Below are 17,238 nucleotides of genomic sequence, written 5' to 3' on the forward strand. Positions count from 1 at the left end.
AGAAAGCTTCTCTCCTACCAACCTCATTCCTTGGCCTTGAACCAGCATTCTAAGTCTTCCAATACATCCTTGTCTCTCCCTACAGTAACTCTCCCATTGAGTTCTGTTTTTGTTAGTTTTTTGAGAAGGATTCTTGCTCTGTAGCTAGGCTGGAGTGCAGTGGCACAATCTCGGCTCACTACAACTTCTGCCTCCCAGGTTCAAGAGATTCTCCTGCCCCAGCCTCCCAAGTAGCTGGGACTACAGGCATGTGCCAACACGCCAGGCTAATTTTTGTATTTTTAGTAGAGACAGGGTTTCAGTATGTTGGTCAGGCTGGTCTCGAACTCCTGACCTTGTGATCCACCCACCTCGGCCTCCCAAAGTGCTGGTATTACAGGCGTGAGCCATCATGCCCGGCCCATTGAGTTCTTAATAGAAGTGAGTTAGGTTTTGTAGATTTTTGGCTTCTAGCTTTGCTTAGAGAAGCCAGAAAGAGGCGCAGTGGCTCACACCTAGAATCCCAGCACTTTGGGAGGCCAAGACAGGCAGATCACGAGGTCAGGAGTTCAACACCAGCCTGGCCAACATGGTGAAACCCCATCTCTACTAAAAATACAAAAATTAGCCAGGTGTGGTGGCATACGCCTGTAATCCCACCTACTGGGGAGGCTGAGGAAGGAGAATCGCTTGAACCTGGGATGCGCAGGTTGCAGTGAGCCACGATCGCACCACTGCACTCCAGCCTGGGAGACAGAGTGAGACTCCATCCCAAGAAAAAAAAAAAAGAGAGAAGCCAGAAAGAAAATGTAGGAAAAAAGAGGAGAGGCAGGGGAGATGAGGAATGAACAAAGTTGCAGAGGGTGGGGGGGGGGGGGGGGGGGGCGGTGGCTATGCACATAGAGAATGGCAACTGAGGACACCTTATTCCTGAGAACTAAGGTGGCACTAAGGTTGATGGCTAGAGAGTAACTGAAAGGCCTAGTTCCCGCTAGGCCAGTTTAGTTCCAGTTGCCATCAACTTTTTCCAGTTAGTTCCCTTGCTCACACTCAAAATCTCAGGCATTAAAGCCCCACTGAGTTATCACAATTCATCGAGTCCTGTTTTAGAAGATGTCTAAGGCCGGGCAAGGTAGCTGACACCTGTAATCCTAGCACTTTGGGAGGCCAAGGTGGGTGGATCACGAGGTCAGGAGATGGAGACCATCCTGGCCAACATGGTGAAACCCTGTCTCTACTAAGAATACAAAAAAAAAAAAAAGTTAGCTGGGCATGGTGGCACTTGCCTGTAATCTCAGCTACTTGGGACCCTGAGGCAAGAGGATTGCTTGAACCAGGGAGTCAGAGGTTGCAATGAGCCGAGATCGCACCACTGCACTCCAGTCTGGCAACAGAGCAACTCAGTCTCAAAATAAAAAAAGAAGATGTCTGGAACTTGCATGAATATCTCTTTCTTTCCTTGTCTGTGTCCCCTAGGCCTTGGGGTTAGGACTCTGAGCTGGGATTCCTCTGTAGGCTAAGACCAATCCTGATTCTTATTCCCTCCATATGAGCAATAATTTGATTTCTAATGTCTAAACTTAGGTTGATTTTCCATTGGGAGTTACAGCAACAGTCACGGGGTTCTGAGAAGGGGTGAGGGATGCTTTAGGCTGCAGGTAGCAGAAATCTGCCTAGAAAATAAAGACACATGACTTACAAATCAGTAAGACTGGAAGTGGGGGTTCCAGGATAGATATGGTGGCTCAACGCTGTCATGGAGGACATAGGCTCTGCCATCCTCAGTATGTGGGCTTTTCCCCTTGGTCTTGTTGCCTTGTGGTCTCAAGATGGTCCCAGCCATCTCCCCATATGTTTTTGTTTTGTTGTTGTTGTTGTTGAGACAGAGTCTCTCCTTATCACCCAGGCTGGAGTGCAGTGGCATGATCTCGGCTCACTGTAACCTCCGCTTACAGGTTCAAGCGATTCTCCTGCCTCATCCTCCGAAGTAGCTGGGATTACAGGCATGTGCCACGACATCCAGCTAATTTTGCATATTTAATAGAGACCAGGTTTCACTGTGTTAGCCAGGCTGGTCTCAAACTCCCAACCTCAGGTGATCCACCCACCTCGGCCTCCCAAAGTGCTGGGATTACAGGCATGAGCCACCGTGCCTGGCCCTCTCATTCTCTTTAGAATGGCCTTTGCTACCCCCATGGGGATGCCTAGCTTCTCCAATAGCCTTCACCGGTCTTTCTTCCTCCTCTCTTTATTCCTCCTCTTTCTCTCCTTCTCTCTCTCTCTTTCTCTCAGGGTCTTGCTCTGTCACCCAGGCTGGAGTGCAGTGGTATCACAGCTCACTGCCACCTCGAACTCCTGGGCTCAAGCAATCCTCCTACCTCAGCCTCCTGAGTTGCTGGGATTACAGGCATGCTCCACTACACCTGGCTAATTTTTAAATATTATTGTTTGCAGAGACAGGGTCTTGCTATGTTGCCCAGGCTGGTCCAGAACTCCTGGACTCAAGTGATCCTCCTGCTGTGGCCTCCCTAAGTGCTGGGATTACAGGTATGAGCCACCATGTCCAGCTGGGTTATTATAATGTCAATCTCCACCACCTCCACCTGTTTTTGTAATTTCTTATCCAATTTGGCCAGGGGATCATCAGAGGAGGGATTTGAGAGGGTATTCTTTTTTTTTTTCTTTGAGATCGAGTCTCACTCTGTTGCTCAAGCTGGAGTGCAGTGGCACAATCTCGGCTCAGTGCAACCTCTGCCTTCCGGGTTCAAGTGATTCTCCTGCCTCAGCCTCCCGAGTAGCTGGAATTACAGGTGCGCACCAGCATGCCTGGCTAATTTTTGTGTTTTTAGTAGAGACAGGGTTTCACCATGTTGCCCAGGCTGGTCTCAAACTCCTGGGCTCAAGCAATCTGTCCACCTTGGCCTCCCAAAGTGCTGGGATTACAGGCATGAGCCACCGCGCCTGGCTGAGGATATTCTGGAGGCTCACTGTAAATGGCATTCCAGCTATACAATTCCAGGACTTGAGCAATGAAGCCAGCAACCGGCTGTCTCCTGTGGCCTGTAGAGAACTGGGTAAATACACGAGCCTCTGGTAAGCAGACGGAGAGGCAGCTGGCCAGGGAACTCCCTTTCCTTCTCTCCTGAATGCTCAATGACCTGCTGACAAGTTCGGCAAGTCAAAGTTCAGCAGTGTGGAAGACTTGGCTTTCTAGGAAATGCAGTTCTCACAGGCAGCGCCAACACTAAGAACTAGTTCTTACTATCTGTATCAAGATACCAAAAATTTTAACTTACTAGGTTTTTTTGTTTTTTTGTATGAAGTCTTGCTCTGTCACCCAGGCTGGAGTGCAGTGGTGTGATCTTGGCTCACCGCAACCTCCACCTCCCAGGTTCAAGCAGTTCTTCTGCCGCAGCTTCCCAAGTAGTGGGGATAACAGGTGTGTGCTACCACACCCAGCTAATTTATGTATTTTCAGTAGAGTTGGGGTTTTACCATGTTGGCCAGGCTAGTGTCCAACTCCTGACCTCAGGTGATCTGCCTGCCTCGGCCTCCCAAAGTGCTTGGATTACAGGTGTGAGCCACCGTGCCTGGCTAGTAACTTTTAAAGTTAGAAGAGAGCTCCAAGGCTATATAAAACTCTGGATTTGGCTGGGCGCAGTGGGTCACGCCTGTAATCCCAGCACTTTGGGAGGCCGAGGCAGGTGGATCATGAGGTAAGGAGTCTGAGACCAGCCTGGTCAACCTGGTGAAACCCTGTCTCCACTAAAAATACAAAAATTAGCCGGGCATGGTGGCACTCACCTGTAATCCTAGCTTACTCGAGAGGCTGAGTCAGGAGAATTGCTTGAATCTAGGAGGCAGAGGTTGCAGTGAGCTGAGATCACGCCACTGCACTCCAGCCTGGGCAACACAGCAAGACTCCATCTCACAAAACAAAAACAAAAAAAACTCTGGACTTGTACACAAATTTGTTCCCTTTCAGGGGAGATTGACATTTCACCACCAACAAAAGGTGAGAGGCCTTTTCTGTCCTGTGTCCTTGACACCCAGAACTTAGCCATATACCAATGGGATGATGTCCTCCCCAGGGGCAGGAGCAGACCCAGGTGGGACATTTCAGCGCAGTCCTTAAGGTCTGTTCTCCTCGCTACCTCCAAGAACTCCTTGGCTGCCTGGGAACCAGAGTGCAACATTCATTCAACAGATACTGAGTGCATACCTACTACAAGCCAGATGCTAAGCTGGGCACTGTGGACACAGAGACAGGCCTAAGGCATAGCCTTGCTTTCAGAGAGCCCCAAGTTCACATCGAGGGTGGTCCCTGAGCTGGTCATACTTAACTAGGACTGTGAATGCACAGCTCTGCAGCAATGGTGACTTCTTTTTTTTTTTTTTTTGAGAGCAGTCTTTCTCTGTTACCCAGGCTGGAGTGCAGTAGAATGCTCTCAGCTCACTGCAATCTCCACCTCCCGGGTTCAAGCGATTCTAGTGCCTCAGTCTCCTGAGTAGCTGGGATTACAGGTGTGCACCACCATGCCTGGCTATTTTTTTGTATTTTTAATGGAGATGGGGTTTCACCATGTTGGCCAGGCTGGTCTTGAACTCCTGACCTCAGGTGATCTGCCCAACTTGGCCTCCCAAAGTGCTGGGATTGCAGGTGTAAGCTACCACTGCACCTGGCCAACAACACTGACTTCTTGCTTGTTCCTTGCCTTTCCATCCCCAAAATCGTTCCCAGGGCCTAGTGTAATGCAGGGCAACTAGCAACACCTCTCAGGCAGAGCTGAAGCTGTGGAGACCAAGCATCAACCACCTTGGCTAATGCGGCTGGCCTGCCTGGGGCTGGAGGTTGGGAGGGGAGGAAGAGGTGGCAGTAAGTATAAGATCACCTTCCTCCCTGTGTGACCTTCAAGGGGCAACCACCCTGAAGAAGGCGGGCTACATCTTCAATGGAAGGTAAATGACCTGAACCACAAACCCATCTGCCTAGATGACATCATCACAGTTATAAGCAGTCTGCCTGTCCACACAGTCCGCCAAGCCACCCTGAGTGTCTCAGGGTTCAAAGGATTATTGGACCATCCAGAGGACAAGGGGTGGCCCCTCTTCAAAGATCTCTCAGTCTGCTTGGGAAGAAAAAGTCATCAAAAGATAATGAAGGGCTAAGTGTGGCATGAGTGTTAAACGGGTTTCACAGGCAGTGCATTCTCATGAAGGGAAGTAGGGGAGCAGGGCTCCAGGCTCACAGCATCCCAGGAAGGCTTCAGGGAACAGGTGGGCTTTGGGCCAGGCTTAAAGGATGGGCAGAATGCGGAGTGGCAGGGGTGGGCACCCCACTGCATTCCAGGGGGTGCTGACCATCAGCAATGACATGGCACTCAGAATAGAGTTTGGGCTAAGCACGGTGGCTCATGCCAGTAATCCCAGTGCTTTGGGAGGCTGAGATGGGAGGACTGCTAGAGCCCAGGAGTTCGAGACCAGCTGGGACAACACAGTGAGACCTCATCTCTATAAAAAATTTAAAAATTAGCCAGGTATGCTGGTGTGTGCCTGTAGTCCCAGCTACTCAGAAAGCTGAGGTGGGAGGATCACTTGAGCCCAGGAGGTCAAGGCTGCAGTAAGCTATAATCATGCCACTGCATTCCAGCCTAGAAATGCAGAGCAAGACCCCACCTCTTCAAAAAAAAAAAAAAAAAAAAAAAAAAAAAAAAAAAAAGGTACCACTTTGGGGAAATTGCAGACTCTAAGCCTAAACTCTACTGGCCTGATACACACGGCAAAACACTTGGTCAGGATTTGCAGTAGAATATCAAAGAACTCACAGGGCAGAGGAAAGCTTCAAATATTATGAATGAGAGAAAATTTCCATTCATCTCATAATTCATACTAGAGAGACTCCCAGTGAATGGCACCAGTGGAGGAAAATCCTCAGACGGAGGCGAGCTGTTATTGGAGATGCGAAAATCACAGGGGAGGACAAAGCATAGAAGCGCGTGGAACCATGTCACAGCCTGCACCTGAAAGCATCACACGGGAGAGAACCTGCATCCTCAATGAATGGCGTTCCAAAAAAGCGCAACCGCATCAAGCATCAGACAAGCCATTCTGAGCTCAGTCTTTGCAATGTAATGAATTGGGGGTGGTAATCATTTTAGAAGAAATCAGCCCTTACTCATCAGCCAATGGCTCCAACTGGAGAGAGGGCAGGTGCTCGTCATGGATGATGAAGCTCTCGGGATGCTCCAATCACATATAACAAAGGAGGCTGCAGAAGGGGCCTGAGGAGGGCTGTCGGGGGGCCTAAGGGTACATGTGACATAAAACGTTCACAAGAGGAAAACATTTCAGATGAAAGGGGAAAACTTAGAAAGTGATTTCGGGCTGGGCACAGTGGCTTGCACCTGTAATCCCAGCACTTTGGGAGGCTGACGTGGGGCAGGGGGAGGGGAATCACTTGAGGCCAGGAGTTCAAGACAAACCTTAGCAACATAGCAAGACTCCATCTCTACCAAAAATAAAAAATAATAAAAAAATTTTAAAAGCTTTTTTTGGAACTTGTCCTCTTAGAACCAGGAATGGCTGTGGGGAACGCAGATACCCTTCACAGGAGTTTGCTCAGAGGACACAATTGTGCACGTGTGATCCTTGGGGCGACTTGCAGGGATGCCCTTATGCCATGCACAAGAATCCAGCCCAGCAGTTCTCAAAGTTTCCTTTTCCCACAGAGCTATACATTTTCTTTATCTTCCCTCCTCCTTCCTCTTTGTCCTTTGGTAAAGTCCAATGTCAATTTTTCTGTTCCTTGTCGTTGCCTTGGGAGGGTGTCCTGGCACCTGTGTGTTCACATGTGCTCTGCCTGGCCTATCAAGAGGCTGGTGGCAGGCCAGACACAGTGGCTCACCCCTGTAATCCCAGCACTTTGGGGGGCCAAGGCGGGCAGATTGCCTGAGGTCAGGAGATCAAGACCAGCCTGCCCAACATAGTGAAACCCCATCTCTACTAAAAATACAAAAATTAGCTGGGCATGGTGGTGCACGCCTGTAATCCCAGCTATTAAGGAGGCTGAGGCAGGAGAATCACTTGAACCAGGGAGTTGGAGGTTGCAGTGAACTGGGATTGCACCACTGCACTCCAGCCTGGTGACGGAGTGAGGCTCCGTCTCAAAAAACAAAACAAAAAAACCCAGACATGGTGGTGGGTGCCTGTAATCCCAGCTACTTGGGAGGCTGAGGCAGGAGAATCACTTGAACCCAGGAGGCAGAAGCGGAGGTTGCAGTGAGCCGATTCTGGCCTGGGTGACATTCTGCATTCTGGCCTGGGTGACAGAGTAACTCTGGCTCACAAAAAAAAAAAAAAAAAAAAAAAGGAGGCTGGTGGCCACTGGGGAACATGCCCCAGGGGATACTGTGATGGCTGCTTCATTCATTCCTTCATTCTTTTCATATCTTTGGAGCATCTATTCCGTGCCTGGCACTACTCTTTGTCAGGGGATAGAGGAAAGGGCAACCTTGGGGAGGACAGAGGTGGGTCAGGAAGTAGCGGCTGCTACTTGAGATTACAGGAGTGTGTGTGTGTCCCAAGGCTCCAGAGGTGAGGGAGCTTAGGCAGGGGCACTGGGAAAGAGGGAGGAAGACCCTGATCTAATGACTGCCTACCATGTGTTAGGCTGGCGAGCAATGTGTCACAGCAACCCTGCAAGCTTGGTCCCGTTTTCTCACTTTGCAAATGGAGAAAATAAGGTACGTGCACAGCTAGTAAGTGGTAGAGCCAGTTCTGAGGCTGGGTCGGCCTTCCTCCAGATCCCATTTCCTTTATTTATTTATTTTTATTTTTATTTTTTTCTAAGACAGAGTCTTGCTCTGTCACTCAGGTTAGAGTGCAGTGGCACTATCTCGGCTCACTGCAACCTCCACCTTCTGGGTTCAAGCGATTCTCCTGCCTCAGCCTCCCGAGTAGCTGGGATTACAGGTGCGGGCCACCACACCTGGCTAATTTTTGTATTTTTAGTAGAGACAGGGTTTCACCATGTTGGTCAGGCTGGTCTTGAACTCCTGACCTCGTGGTCTGCCCACTTCGGCCCCCCAGGGTGCTGGGATTACGTAGGCCTGAGCCACTGCACCTCTTTCTGGCTTCTCTAAGCAAAACTAGAGGTTTCACCATGTTAGCCAGGCTGATCTCAAACTCTCAACCTCAGGTGATCTGCCTGCTTCGGCCTCCCAAAGTGTTGGGATTACAGGCATGAGCCACCACACTCGGCAAATGGGATGGCGTGCTGCATGGGGTGGGAATCCCCATACGTTTTACCAGCACAGCTAAGTCACCCGCCCGCTATGCCCGGCTAATTTTTGTATTTTTAGTAGAGATGGGGTTTCACCATGTTAGCCAGGCTGGTCTCAAACCCCTGACCTGAGGTGATCCACCCGCCTTGGCCTCCCAAAGTGCTGGAATTACAGATGTGAGCCACCATGCCTGGCCTCTTTTTTTTATTTTTTAGAGACAGGGTACACCTGTCACCCAGGCTGTAGTGCACCGGCGTGATCATGGCCTACTGCAGCCTCAAGCTTCTGGGCTCAAGCTATCATCCTGCCTCAGCCTCCCGAGCAGCTGGGATTACAGGCATGCACCACCACACCTGGCTAATCTTTGTTTTTTCTAGAGATGGGGGTCTTACTATGTTGCCCAGGCTGGCCTCAAACAATCCTCTTGCCTTGGCCTCCCAAAGTGCTGGGATTACAGGTGTGAACCACTGCACCCAGCCCAAATCCCATTTCTTTCCACCATCACAAGGAACAGAACTAGTCCTTCAGCAGCACTGTTCCTTGGGATGTGTCTGCAGAGGCTTGGGAGACAATGAGAGGCACCTGGTGAACAGGTAGGGAAGGGGATGGAAGGAAGTGCACTGGCTTTTGCAGACCCCTCTCAGGGAACAGGGAAGAATACACTCATTCATTCCTTCATTCACACATTTAGTCAATTTCTTTTAGAGACAGGATCTCATTCTGCCAGCCTGGCTGGAGTGCAGTGGCACAATCATTGCTCACTGCACCCTTGAGCTCCTGGATTCAAGCGACTATCCCACCTTGGCCTCCTGAGTAGCTGGGACTACAGGTGCACGCCACCACACTTGGCCAAGCTTTTAATATTTTGAAGAGATGGGGTCTCAGTATGCTGCCCAGGCTGGTCTCAAACTTTTGGTTTCAAGTGATCCTCCCACCTTGGCCTCCCAAATTGCTGAGATTACAGGTAAGAGCCACTGTACCTGGCCATATTTAGGAAAATCCTTACTGAGCCCTGTGGTGTGCAAAGCACGGTATCGAGGTGCTGGGCATATGTGTGCATGAGGCTGACACGTGCTCACCCTCATGGAGGACATGATGGAGTTGGACATCAACAGGCCACCATGAGGGAGGAGCTGGGCCGCACGCGGGCTGCCGGGAGGCAGGCAGGGACTTGGCCCCGGGAGGCCACCGTGGGGGCGAGAGCTGGGTCTGGAGACGCCCTTGGGAGGCAAGAGCGGGACCTGCAGAGGCTGTTCTACAGCCAGAGCTGGGCCTGTACAGGCCACCGAGAGGCAGTAGGTGGGCCCGAAGAGCTTGGCTCGAGAAAGTTCGGGGCCTACAAAGGCGGCTGGGAGCTGGGCAGGAGTTGAGCCAAAAGAGCTTGCTTACTTGCTGGGAGGCAGGGCCGGGAGACGCCGACTTCAGGACGACTTGGGCCTGCAGAGGTCGCCGGGAGGCCCAAGCTGGGCGTGGAGGAGCCCACCGACCAGAGACCATTTCAGGTCTGGAGACGCCATCGGAGGGCAGGAGCTGATCCTGGAGAGGCCACCATGAGACCTGAGCTGGGCCTGGGGAGCTTGGCTTGAGGAAGCTCTGGTCCGACCAAGGCCGCCAGGAGATGGGCAGGCGCTGAGTCCAAAGAAGTTGTTGGGAGGCAGCAGTCGGGCCTGGAGACGCAGCCGGGAGGAAGAGCTGGGCCCGGAGAGGACGCCGGGAGGCTGCAAGTGGGTCTGGAGAGGCCGACTGGAGGAGGTTCTGGGCCCGGAGAGGCCGCCGGAAGGGAAAAACTGGGCCTGGAAAGGCCATTGTCAGGAATGAGCCCCATGGGCCTAAAGAGGCCACTGGCAGGTGGGAGCTGGGCCTGCCGAAGTGGCCGAGAGGCAGGAGTTTTGGACTCGGGAGGCTGCAGTGAGGCGAGAGCTAGCTGGGCGTGGAGAGTCCGCTGTGAGGCCGAGGGTGGGACTGTGCAGGCCTTCGGGAGGCAGGAGGCCGGGAAGGCCGCCGGGAGGCATGAGCTGGGCTGGGCCGAAAGAGGCCACTGGGAGGCAGGAGGAGCTGGGCCTGGAGAGACGGACTCGAGGAACTTTTGCACCCGGAGCGGCCGCCGAGAGGCCGGAGCTGGGCCTGGGGAGGCCGACTTGAGGACGACTTGGGCCTGCAGAGGGCGCCGGGAGGCAGGAGCTGGCCCTGGACAGGCCGACTTGACGACAGTCTGGGCCTGCAGAGGCCACCGGGAGGAAGAGCTGGGCCTGGAGAGGCCGACTGGAGGAAGTCCAGAGCCTGGAGAGGATGCAAAGCAGCAAACGCTAGGCCTGGAAAGGCTGCCCTGAGGCACGGGCTTGGCCTACAGAGGCCACTGGGAGGCAGGAGCTAGGCCCGCAGAGGCTCCCGAGAGCGGGGAGCATTGCCCCAGGAGGCCACGGTGAGAAAGGGGTGGGCCTGGAGAGCCCACTGTGAGGTAGAGGCCGGGCCTGTAGAGGCCGCCGACAGGCAGGGGCTGGGCCCGTTGAGGCCACGAGAGGCATGAGCTGGGCCTCAACAGGCCAGTGTGAGGCAGGAGCTGACACTTGGGCAGGTTGCAAGAGGCATGAGTTGGGCGAAAAGAGGCCACCGTGAGGGAGGAGCTGGGCCTGTTCAAGTTGCCGAAAGGCAGGAGCAGCTTTGGACTGGAGAGGCAGCAGACAGGGAAGAGCTGGGCGTGGAGAGTCTGCTGTGAGGCAGAGGCTGGGCCTGTACATGCCCTCGGGAAGCAGGAGGCTGGGCCTGGAGAGGCCGACTTGAGGAAGTTTTGCTCCTGGAGAGGCCACTTAGAGGCAAGAGCTGGGTGTGAAGAGGCTGACTTGAGGTTGATTTTGGCCTGCAGAAGCCACCGGTAGCTAGGAGTTGGCCCCGGAGACGCTGACTTGAGGACAGTTTTGGCCTGTAGAGGCCACTGGGAGGGAGAGCTTGGTCTGGAGAGGCCAACTGGAGTAAGTTCAGGGCTTGGAGAGGATGCACAAAAGGAAACGCTCAGCCTGGAAAGTGTGCTGTGAGGCATTAGCTTGGCCTACACAGCACTTGGAGGCAGGAGCTGGGCCTGCAGAGGGTGACTTCAGGATGATTTTGGCCTGCAGAAGCCTTTGGGAGGAAGAGCTTGGCCTGGACCGGCTGACTGGAGGAAGTTTTGGGACTGGAGTATGCGTCAAAAAGCAAAAGTTAGGCTAGGAAAGGCCACTTCGCGGCATGATCTTGGCCTACAAAGGCAATTGCGAGGCAGGAGCTGGGCCTGTAGAGGCTGCTGAAAGGCAGGAGCTTGGCCTTAGGAGGCTGTGCTCAGGCAAGTGGTGGGCCTGGAGGGTCTACTGTGTAGTAAGAGTCTGGGCCTGTGTAGGCCGACATGAGGCAGGAGCTGAGTTAGGAGAGGCCAACTTTTGGAGAATTTGGGCCTGCAGAGCCTGCCAGGAGGCAAGAGCTGTGCCTGGAGAGTCCGTCTTTTAGCATGAGCTGGGCCTAAAGAGACCACTGTGAGGCAGCAGCTGCCTGGGAGGCAGGCAGATACGTGGCCTGGGGAGGCCACCGTGAGGCAAATGCTCAGTTTTCGGAGGATGCCGTGAGGCAGGGAGAAACTTGGCTTTCAGTGGCCGCAGTGAGGGAATAGTTTGATTGCTGAGGCTGCCGGGAGGCCGAAGGTGGGCCTGGAAAGCTTTACTTTAAGAACTCTGTGGCCTACAGAGGCTGCCAAGCAGCTCAGCAGGAGTTGGGCCAAAGGAGGTTGTTGTGAGGCAGGAGACGGGCCTGTAGACGCACTGGGAGGATGAGCTTGTCCTGGCGATGCCGAGTTAAGCATATTCTGGGCCTGGACAGGCTGCAAAAGGCAAAAGCTGTGCCTGGAAAAGTCGCCGTGGGGCATGAGCTTGGCCTAAAGAGGCCATTGCAAGGCAGGAGCTGGGCCCGTAGAGGCTGCCGAAAGGCAGGAGCTTCGCCTGAGGATGCCACAGTGGGACACCATCTGGGTCTGGAGGGTCCACTGTGGGGCAGAGGCTGGCCTGTAGAGTCCGACAGTAGACAGAAGTTGGGCAAAAGGCTGATTTGAGGAAGTTTTGGGCTTCAAGAGTCAGCCAGGAGGCAGGCAGTAGGCCTGGAAATGGCCCGACAGTCATGAGTTGGGCCTAAATGGGCCACTGTGAGGGAGGAGCTGTGCCTGTTGAGGCTGCTGGCAGGCAGGCAGAAACTTGGCCTGGGGCAGCTGCCATGAGGCAAGAGCTGGGCCTGGAGAAGCCCCTGGGAGGCAAGAGCAGGGCCTGCAGAGGCTGTTCTCAAGTCAAAGCTGGGCCTGTTCATGCCACCGGAAAGCAGAAGGCGGGCCTGGAGAGTTTGACTTGAGGAAGTTTTGGGCCTACATTGGCCGCTGTGAGCTGGACAGGAACTGGGCCAAAAAAGGCTGTTGTGAGGCAGCAGTTGTGCCTGTAGACTCAGCCCAGAGGAAGAGCTGGGCCTGGAGAAGCCCCCATGAGGCAGAGGTTGGGCCTGTAGATGCTGACAGGAGGCAGGAGCTGGGCCTGGAGAGGTCAACTTGAGGAGATTTTGGGCCTTCATAGGCCACCAGGAGGCAGCAGTTGGGACTAGAGAGGCTGACTTGAGGAAGTTTTGGGCCTGGAGATGACGTCCTGAGACAGGAGCTGGGCCTGGAGAGGCCACCGTGAGGCAAGAGCTGGATGCAGACAGGCCAGTGTGAGGCAAGACCTGGGCCTGTCTAGGCTGCTGGGAGACAGGCAGGAATCTGGCCAGGGAAGGTTGCCATGAGACAAAAGTTGGGCCTGGAAAGGCCCTTGTGAGGCATGAGCTTGGCCTAAAGAGGCCACTGAGTGGCAGGAGCTGGGTGTGTAGAAGCTGCTGAAAGGTTGGGAGCTTGGCTTGGGTGGTCCACAGTGAGGCAGATGCTGGGCCTGAAGAATCTGCTGTGAGGCAGATGTTGGGACTGTAGAGGCTGACGGGAGGCAGAGGCTGGGCCTGGAGAGGCTGCCAAGATGCAGGAGCTGGGCCTGGAGAGGCTGCCAAGAAGCATGAGCTGGGCCTGGTGAGGTCGACTTGAGAAAGTTCAGGGCCTGGAGAGAAGGCTGGGAGGCAGGAGCTGGGTCTAAAGAGGCCATTGTAATGGCGGAGCTGTGCCTGTGGAGGCTGTTGTGAGGCAGTAGCCTCATCTGCGGAGACTGCCGTGAGGTAGGGTATGGGCCTAAATAGGCCATTGTGAGTCATGAGCTTGGTCTGTGGAGGCTGACTGGAGAAAGTTCTGGGCCTGGAGAGGCTGCCGGGAGGTAGGAGCTGGGCCAAAAGATTTAAGCACATTACATTTATTAGGCACTTTATTTCCATTATTACACTGTAATATATAATAAAATAATTATAGAACTCACCATAATGTAGTATCAGTGGGCGTGTTAAGCTTGTTTTCCTGCAACTGGATGGTCCCACCTGAGCGTGATGGGAGAAAGTGACAGATCAATAGGTATTAGATTCTCATAAGGACAGCACAACCTAGATCCCTCACATGCACGGTTCACAACAGGGTGCGTTCTCCTATGAGAATCTAATGCTGCTGCTGATCTGAGAAGGTGGAGCTCAGGCGGGAATGTGAGCAAAGGGGAGTGGCTGTAAATACAGATGAAGCTTCCCTCACTCCCTCACTCGACACCACTCACCTCCTGCTGTGTGGCTCCTTACCGCTCCATGGCTCAGGGGTTGGGGACCCCTGCTCAAGTGCATCCAAAACGACCCTTCCCACACCAGTCTTCACAGTGGTCAAGTGCAGCAACCACTTAGCTCCCAAGGCATGTGCCTCAGCTGGCATTTCGTCACAATCAACAGTAAGTGGTAGCTTGAGTCATTGTGAGGTCACTTCCTGGAAATCACCAGCATCCCATTTCCCACTGGCAAAGAGCTCAGCACTGCCCCCTAGGAAACCAAACCTACGCCCAAATCTCATCTGTGTGGGTTTATCTCCTGGGACCCTTCCTAACATATTAGTCAGAGTCCAATCAGGAAGCATAAACCGCTCAAAAGTTTAAAGTGGTAAAATTTAATACAGAGAATTATTCATTATAACAGGTGAACAGCATAATGAGAGATTGGCTAGCACAAAGTAAAGAGAACTCTAGAGAATATAGGACTAGCCCAGGCCAGGCATGGTGGCTCATGCCTGAAATTCCAGCAATTTGAGAAGCTAATGCAGGAGGATTGCTTAAGGCCAGGAGCTAGAGACCGGTCTGGGCAACACAGTGAGACCCTGTCTCTATCCAAAAAAAGAAAAAAATTAGCTGGGAGTGGTGGTGCACACTTGTAGTCCCAGCTACTCGGAATGCTGAAGTTTGAGCCTGGGAGGTCAAGGCTGTAGTGAGGCAGGATTATGCCACTACAGTCCAGCCTGGTGACAGAGCAAGACCCTGTCTCAAAGAACAAAACAACAACAACCATTTACAGACAGAAAAGAAATAGAGCTAATAAGCTAAGGGAAGATGTTGAAATGTGACAAGTAAAGTAATATGAGGTCTTTTATCTATTTAAAATAATCAAACAAAAAATGACTTACTAAATTATAATACCCTGTGCTGGCAAAGGTGCAGTGAAATGGGCACTTTCTTATACTATGAGGGGTGTTTAAATTGTGTATAAGCCTTCCAGGGTAAAGCTTGTCAATTTTTTAAAATAATAGAGACAGGGTCTCACCATACTGCCATACTGCCTCCTCCAACTCTTGGCCTCAAGCAATCCTCCTGTCTTAGCCTCCCAAAGTGCTAAGATTATAGCTGGGAGGCACCCAAAACCTTGTCCATTTACATCAAGGGTAAGGAGAATGTCCATTCACCATGACTCACAGTAATCTTACTTCTGGGGAGACAATTCAATCTCAAAAAAAGGTCATCTGTACAAACACAGTAAAAATCTGGGGAGTAACTGAAGACAGAGCTGGTAAGTGAAATAAGAAACAGTTATAAGAAATTAAACTATGGTATCAATAGGCACCTGGTAAAAGGTCAGTTGATGTTAGCTGCTACTTTTTTATTGTTCTGAGACAGGGTCTCACTCTGTCACTGAGGCTGGAGTGCAGAGGCCTGATCATGACTCACTGCAGTCTCAGCCTCCCTGGGCTCAAGTGATCCTCCCAGCTCAGCCTCCCAAGTAGCTGGGACTACAGGAACATGCCACCACACTAGGCTAATTCATGTATTTTTCTGTAGGGATGGTGACTCCCTTTGTTTCCAAGGCCTATCGCAAACTCTTGGCCTCAAGCCAACCTCCTGTCTCAGCCTCCCAAAGTGTTGCGATTACCAGTGTGAGCCACCACACCTGGCCAGCTGCTACTTTTATCATTATTATTATTATTCCACTCAATTAAAAATTATTATTTTCAAGGCTATGCAACAGTTATGTATCCTACAGCGTAATTGTAAAAACATATACCGTCGTCCCTCAGTATACAGAATTAGTTCCAGCCCCCCATCTCTGCATATACCAAAATCCATGCTTACTCACGTTTCGCTGTCACCCCTCTGGAATCCACGTATAGGAAAATTCCAAATATTAGTTGGGCATAGTGGCAAGCACCTGTAGTCTCAGCCACGTGGGAGGTTGAGATGGGAGGATCGCTTCAGCCTGGAAGGTTGAGGCTGCAGTCAGCTGTGATAGCACTACTACACTCCAGCCTTGGACAAGAGAGGGAGACCCTGTCTCAGAAAAAAAAAAAAAAAACAAAATAAAACAGGTTAGAAATTGTAATGAGGTCTGTTGGGCAAAATTCCATATAAGCAAAGTATAAATTAATAAAGCAAATGGTGATAAATTAGTACGATTGACTTTCTGGAGTTTCTGACAATAAAAGTAAGGAAAATGCAAAACACAAAGACAGAGAGTAAAAAGAGAAATTAGGAAAGCATTCTACATGTTTAATAGGAAGACACTGGCCATGTTCGTGCAGCGGCAGTATGTCATGATATGACATACCTTGGAGAGAAGTTAACAGATGAGGAAGTTGATAAAAATGATCAGAGAAGTAAAATACTGGTAGCGACACTCAAGTAAACCACGAAATTTCCATAACTTATGTCAGCAAAGTGGGAATATTGTACAGTGTGTGTTGAAGTTCCTATACAACATTGTTTATCTGCCTTTTGTTTGTTTGTAAGGAATGTATATACTAAAAGTTCTTCTTGCTGTCAAAAGAATATGTGTGAATAAGTCATTTTAACTTATGCTTCTGTTTTTCTTTTATCTTCCTGCCATCATCCCCACAGCCTTACTTTAGAAATTTTTTTTTTTAGAAAATTGAACAAGTGCTCCTTGTGGTGGCACATACCTCTAGGATGGGAGGCAGGGGTGGAAGGGTCACTTGAGGCCATGAGTTTGACACCAGCCTGGCCAACAAAGCCAGACCCTATGTCTACAAAACAATTTAAAAATTAGCCAAGTATCGTCATGTATACCTACAGTCCCAGCTACTCAGGAGGCTCAGGTAGGAGGATCCTTAGCCCAGGAGTTCAAGGCTGCAGTGAGCTGTGATAGCACTACTGTACTCAAGCCTGGGCGACAGGGTGAGACCCCATCTCCTAAAATAAAAAACAAAGAAAAAAAATAGTTCAAGTAGCAAGTTGTATGTGGCTTACTCTGAATATTTCTAAACTAGAAATTCTCAATCTTTTGGGGTCTAACATCCCTTTACATTTTTTAACTTTATTGAAGATCTCTAAGACTATTTCTTTCTGTAAATAATTATATTAAAACTAGAAAATAAGACAAAAATTTTTAAATATTATTCATCACATATTAAAGCCATTACATGTTGATATAATACAAGATTTTAAAAATATTTAATATTCATCACATATTAATAATAAAACCATTACATGTTGATATAATACTTTTGTTTTTTTCTTTGAGACAAAGTCTTGTTCTTTTGCCCAGGCTGGAGTGAAGTGGCGCAATCTCAGCTCATTGCAACCTCCGC

General features: G+C 51.0%; 1 protein-coding gene and 1 pseudogene across 2 annotated transcripts; both read right to left on the reverse strand.

The window, feature by feature from the left end:
- Nucleotides 1-9,673: 9,673 nt before the first annotated feature.
- LOC117980964 (putative uncharacterized protein FLJ44672) lies at nt 9,674-16,976 on the reverse strand. 2 transcript variants are annotated; one of them, XM_055115982.3, is made up of 4 exons: nt 16,718-16,976; nt 15,771-15,961; nt 13,655-13,712; nt 9,674-13,562 (listed from the first exon to the last, which is right to left on the reverse strand). In XM_055115982.3, exons 3-4 carry the CDS (start codon nt 13,655-13,657, stop codon nt 12,348-12,350), a joined length of 1,218 nt encoding a protein of 405 aa, XP_054971957.2. In that variant the 5' UTR covers nt 13,658-13,712; nt 15,771-15,961; nt 16,718-16,976; the 3' UTR covers nt 9,674-12,347. The 2 variants fall into 2 exon arrangements, with proteins under 2 accessions (XP_054971957.2, XP_063461786.1); XM_063605716.1 differs by having other exon boundaries at nt 15,771-15,965.
- Nucleotides 9,683-11,298, reverse strand: LOC106634373 (nascent polypeptide-associated complex subunit alpha, muscle-specific form-like; annotated as a pseudogene).
- Nucleotides 16,977-17,238: the final 262 nt, after the last annotated feature.

Source organism: Pan paniscus, chromosome 6, assembly GCF_029289425.2.
Source record: "Pan paniscus chromosome 6, NHGRI_mPanPan1-v2.0_pri, whole genome shotgun sequence".
Taxonomy (NCBI): domain Eukaryota; kingdom Metazoa; phylum Chordata; class Mammalia; order Primates; family Hominidae; genus Pan; species Pan paniscus.